At 45.0% G+C, this 5824-nt stretch overlaps 1 protein-coding gene across 3 annotated transcripts in view; it reads left to right on the top strand.

Moving 5' to 3' along the window:
- The window catches only part of ascc3 (activating signal cointegrator 1 complex subunit 3), a 277397-nt gene extending 272369 nt beyond the window's left edge, over positions 1-5028 (top strand). The window contains exons 41-42 of one of the 3 annotated variants that reach the window (XM_061715394.1): positions 545-720; positions 4632-5028. In XM_061715394.1, coding sequence (XP_061571378.1) covers positions 545-720; positions 4632-4779 — 324 coding nt within the window. In that variant the 3' untranslated portion in view covers positions 4780-5028. Of the gene's footprint in view, positions 1-501; positions 721-4447; positions 4475-4631 lie in introns of those variants that run through there. The other 2 variants (XM_061715404.1, XM_061715413.1) reach the window with 2 other exon arrangements.
- Positions 5029-5824: the final 796 nt, after the last annotated feature.

Below are 5824 nucleotides of genomic sequence, written 5' to 3'. Positions count from 1 at the left end.
GACAGTAACGGCCACACGTGTGTTTGTGTTACAGAGGAAGCAGGACAGTAACGGCCACACGTGTGCTTGTTTCAGAGGAAGCAGGACAGTAACGGCCTCACGTGTGTTTGTGTTACAGAGGAAGCAGGACAGTAACGGCCACACGTGTGCTTGTTTCAGAGGAAGCAGGACAGTAACGGCCTCACGTGTGCTTGTGTTTGAGAGGAAGCAGGACAGTAACGGCCTCACGTGTGTTTGTGTTACAGAGGAAGCAGGACAGTAACGGCCACACGTGTGCTTGTTTCAGAGGAAGCAGGACAGTAACGGCCTCACGTGTGCTTGTGTTTGAGAGGAAGCAGGACAGTAACGGCCTCACGTGTGCTTGTGTTTCAGAGGAAGCAGGACAGTAACGGCCTCACGTGTGCTTGTGTTTCAGAGGAAGCAGGACAGTAACGGCCTCACGTGTGCTTGTGTTTCAGAGGAAGCAGGACAGTAACGGCCTCACGTGTGCTTGTGTTACAGAGGAAGCAGGACAGTAACGGCCACACGTGTGCTTGTGTTTCAGAGGAAGCAGGACAGCAAGGCCCAGGCTCCGCGCTTCCCCAAGAACAAGGACGAGGGCTGGTTCCTGGTGGTCGGGGAGGTGGATCGCAGAGAGCTGCTGGCCGTCAAACGGATCGGATTCGTGCGCAATCACACGGCTGTGTCAGTGGCCTTCTACACACCTGAGAGGACCGGAAAGTAAGATGCTGTCCCAGGATTAAACTATTCTCCTTCCAGTTTACATGGAAATAGTCATTCTGAATTGAGGTTTACATGAAAACACGTTTGATGGTCTTTCTCCAATTCCTCTCCAGGTCTGGGGGTTGAAGGTTCTGATTGGATAGGGGGGGGACCGGAAGTTAAACTACCGGAAGAAAAACTAACTTAGCTGCTACAACTTTGAAAAGCTCACAATCTTGATGTTTCCTGCCATCTGTTCTTTTAATTATATTCACAGTTGTGTTCAAAATAATAGCAGTCCAACATGAATAACCTGTTTTTGATAGAAATGATATTATTGCATGGCAAATAATGTACCAGTTGCTGTAGTAGGGTCATAGAAAACCAACAGAGCCAACATTCATGATATGTAATGTATGCTCCTCAGTCTGTGTAATTGAATAATGAATTGAAGTTGCGTGTTCTAAAAAATAACAGTGTGGAGTACAATTAGTGAAGTCATTCAATCTGTGAAAAAACAGGTGTCAATCAGGTGGCCCTTATTTAAGGATGTAGCCAGCACATGTTGCTCATGCATTTCTCTCTGAAAACCTGAGAAAAATGGGTCATTCCAGACATTGTTCAGAAGAAAAACGTACTTTGATTAAAATGTTTATTAATGAAGGGAAAACGTATAAAGAAGTGCAGAAAATGATGGTCGCTCGGCTAAAATGATCTCCAATGCTTTAAAATGGAAAGCAAAACCAGAGAGACGTGGAAGAAAACAGAAGACTACCATTGGAATGGATGGAAGAATAGCCAGAATGGTGAAAACTCAGCCAATGATCAGCTCCAGGATGATCAAAGACAGTCTGAAGTTTCCTGTGAGTACTGTGACAATTAGAAGACTCCTGTGTGAAGCTAATCTATCAGCAAGAAGCCCCTGCAAAGTCCCACTGTTAAAAAAAAGACATGTGCTGAAGAGGATACAATTTGCCAAAGAACACATTGGCTGGCCAAAAGAGAAATGGAGAAACATTTTGTGGATGGATGAGAGTAAGATTGTTCTCTTTGGGTCTAAGGGCCGCAGACAGTTTGTCAGACGACCCAAACACTGAATTCAAGCCACAGTATACTCTGAAGACAGTGAAGCATGGTGGTGCAAGCATCATGATATGGGGATGTTTCTCTTACTATGGTGTCGGGCCTATTTATCGCATACCAGGGATCATGGATCAGTTTGGATACATCAAAATACTTGAAGAGGTCATGTTGCCTTATGCTGAAGAGGAAATGCCCTTGAAATGGGTGTTTCAACAAGACAACGACCCCAAACACACCAGTAAGCGAGCAGCTTCTTGGTTCCAGACCAACAAAATTAAAGTCACGGAGTGGCCAGCCCAATCCCCGAACCTTAATCCGATAGAAAACTTGTGGGGTGACATTAAAAATGCTGTTTCTGAGGCAAAACCAAGAAATGCAGAGGAATTATGGAACGTTGTCAAATCATCCTGGGCTGGAATACCTGCTCACAGATGCCAGACGTTGGTTGACTCCATGCAACACAGATGTGAAGCGGTTCTCAGAAACAGTGGCCATACAACAAAATATTAGTTTAGTGATTCATAGGAATGCTGAATCCTGGATATTTTTCAGTTTATACAGTAAATATTTGAGTTTGTAAAGTAAAATGCAGACACTGCTATTTTTTTGAACAGCCCAATGTTCATTTTTCTTCATTTTCTGTAAAGTGAGTAAAGAATTTCTGCTTTTTTCTTCATGTTTTGATTTAGAATATAATGTGCAGTGTTCCCAATGCATGGGAATAAAAACCATTATAAGGATTTTGGGCTTTACTCAATTTTTTAAACAGACTGCTATTATTTTGAACACAACTGTATATAGCGCCTAATACAACAAAAGTTGTCTCCAGACGCTTTCCAGAGATCCAGAATATGAACATAAACCCCCAAGCAATTACTACATAAACAATGGCAGGTAGAAACTCCCCTAGTGGGAGAAAAACCTTAATCCAAACAATACAGTTTTGTATGAAGTGCTACGGAAGTTCATCAAACCCTCTGATTAAAACACAATCAAGAGCTCACTCCTCAGGTTAAGGAGGAGACCTGAGCTCAGCGCAGGAACTCCCGGGGTTGGTAGAGGGAGCAATGCCCTGGGGCCTCATCTATAAAGCTTGCTTGCGCAGAAAAAGCGCCTGAAAGTTGCGGAAGCCACCTTCTACGCAAAGCCTCGGATCTAAAAAGAAAAAACTAACCGAAAAATCTGCTTATCTTTACGGCAACTCGGACCCTCCCGTAAGAATTTACTTAAGACACGGGGAACTGGCGAGGCAGGCTGTGAGGGGGTGAAATGAAGCCAGATTCATGTCATACTCTTAATAATGTCATCACATATCACAACATATATCAGACTTAAAATAATAAAATAATAAAATAAAATAAAATAGCGCTGATCGTGTCCTCTGTGTGTGAAGCTCAGTCAGTCAGGACTCTGGTGCTGCTGGAGCTGCAGCCGCGGTGCAGGACACGCCGGGAACCTCCTTCACCGCTTTAGGACAGAACAAATGAGGGGCTGCGTTTAGGGAGCCCCACGGAGCCCCTAAAGGGACTTCGATTTTTTTTCATATATCTGAGTTTTACGCGCGCGTGAAACCTTTAGGTGCGGGTGTATGGTGCCTAAATTAGGGTCCTGCGTTAAAATGACGCAGAGCCTACGGCGTAGGGTACGCGGCGACGCGCACCTACGCCGTAGGCTCTGCGTTAAAGGAACGCAGAACCATAAACCTTCCCTGAGCAGCTCTGAGGGGAGGGAGGAGGGGGAGCGGGGGGTGAAGCGGGGCTGCGGGGCCGTTTTCGTATCGCTTTCATACAGTGTCTTGATCATTTGCAATTTAAGGTTGAGCCTACCGTTAGTTTTTAAACTGTAAAAAGTAAGGGGAAAAAAAACATGATTTTGAAAAGACGGGGGGACGTGTGTCCCCCTGTTGCGCCGGGGAACTCACGGCGTTTAGCGCAGCAACGGCGTGCTGCCACTCACTCGCTTTATTTTATTGTATACTATTTATATGCTTATTCTAACTTTTACTGTGACCACCAAATAATGTGGTTTTCCTGTCCTCCACATCATCTACAACATCTAGGTCTCCGTGAAAGTCAGTGTCACGTGCTGGACACCCTCTCATTCATTCTGACGCCAAACAAGCTGCAGGAAGCCACTGCCCATGCTCAGTAGGCTCATCCATATGCATTTATGGGCGTGTAGAGGGCGGGATATGAGGCGGATTCACCTGCGCAACCTTCCAGCTGGACTGTGCGAACAGTGCGTGCAAATGTGCGTGCACACGGTTTTATAGAGCCGGATCTTTTTTGCGCCCGCCATTTTCGGCTTTTGGGTGTACGTGCACTTTTAGTATGAATCCTACGCACTCCATTTTAAATGAGGCCCCAGGACTGTAGCTTAGGTAGGAGCACTGGGTGATAAAATGGGGAAAAAACCGGGATAAAAATATGAAAAAAGAAAAGAAAAAAAACAATCAAGAGCGATACGTTTTAACTATCAGCAAGCCAGAAGTTATGGACTTCATCCTTCCTTAATAAATGTCCTTTTTCTGGTTAAATAAAGAATTTTAAAACTGAATTGAATCTTGTGAAGAGTAATGAACATCATTAGATGCATGAAGAGCAGTAGACGGTAGCGTTTATCTCCAGCGTGTCTCCTGCTGAGTGTTGTACTTGTGTCTCAGGTGCATCTACACCCTGTACCTGCTGAGTGTTGTACTTGTGTCTCAGGTGCATCTACACCCTGTACCTGCTGAGTGTTGTACTTGTGTCTCAGGTGCATCTACACCCTGTACCTGCTGAGTGTTGTACTTGTGCCTCAGGTGCATCTACACCCTGTACCTGCTGAGTGTTGTACTTGTGTCTCAGGTGCATCTACACCCTGTACCTGCTGAGCGACAGCTACCTGGGGCTGGACCAGCAGTACGACATCCACCTGAACGTAACCCCCGCCAGCATCGCGGCCCAGGTCAACACGGAGGTGGCGGGCTCCACGTCCGGGGTTTCCCTCAGCTAGAGCACCACAGTGACCCGGAACACAGCAGCTCTTTAATCCTGTTAGAATGTGCTGTTTTCCAGGATTCAGATCATATCACCTCCCTTGTTTACTTCTCATGTTCCTTTGACCATCACTTTCACATACAGCATTGCTACTGTCAGAAAAAGCTACGTTTACCCTCTGATAAGTTGATAATGTTGTGAAATTCAAAATCTGGACAGATCAGTGATTGTTTCACATTAAAAAATGCTGGTGTTTGAATTTGAATATTCTGTGCTTGTATTGATTCATTTAAATTTAAAATGGAGTGAGTGCAACGCATTTCCTGTTCCAGACTGCGCCATCCGTTATTAAACGTCTTGTTGTTGTACATGGACAAAACATTATCAACATGGACCAAGTCGAGGAGCGAGACAACGATAAACCATTCAGGAAAAGATTGCAACCCCCTAGTGCTCTGGGGCGGTACTGCACCGCGGAGACATGGAGTGACGGAGAAGTCCGAAGGTTCACGACGGCGTCACGGCAGCGGCGTGTGCTCTGCGTTGGTGTGGCGTCTCCCTGTGGGGCCTCACCCCAATATTGTTTTTTATTGTTTTTTACTGTTCTGTTTTATGTGCAAAATAAACTAAACTAAACCTTAAATCAGGCTTGAGGGGGTGGAGGTGCGAGCGTGTACGGTGGCCGAGACCCGCCATTGCTGAAAATAAAAGTAACGCTGCAAACAGAAACAAACGCTGCTGCAAATAAAATAAACGCTTAGTAAATAAAAGAAACGCTGCAAACAAAAAGAAACCCTGCTGCAAATAAAATTCAAAAAACGACGCAAATAAAAAAAGCCACAACGGAAGTGAATTACCGGGGACTATTTTTGCTGATGCACCGTGTTGCACATTAAAAATTACACGTAGCGACGTTGAACACTAACCTTTTCACTTATTTTCTCGTTCGTTGTTCTTCTTATTCCTCGCTCTTCTTATTTCTTCCTTTTCACTTACGTCCTCTTCGTCTTCTTCTTCTCCTCTCACGTAAAAACACCGGTGCATCAGCAAAAATAGTCCCC

The sequence above is a fragment of the Cololabis saira genome, chromosome 3 (assembly GCF_033807715.1).
Source record: "Cololabis saira isolate AMF1-May2022 chromosome 3, fColSai1.1, whole genome shotgun sequence".
Lineage (NCBI taxonomy): Eukaryota > Metazoa > Chordata > Actinopteri > Beloniformes > Belonidae > Cololabis > Cololabis saira.
This window is presented reverse-complemented; position numbering and strand designations above follow the sequence as displayed.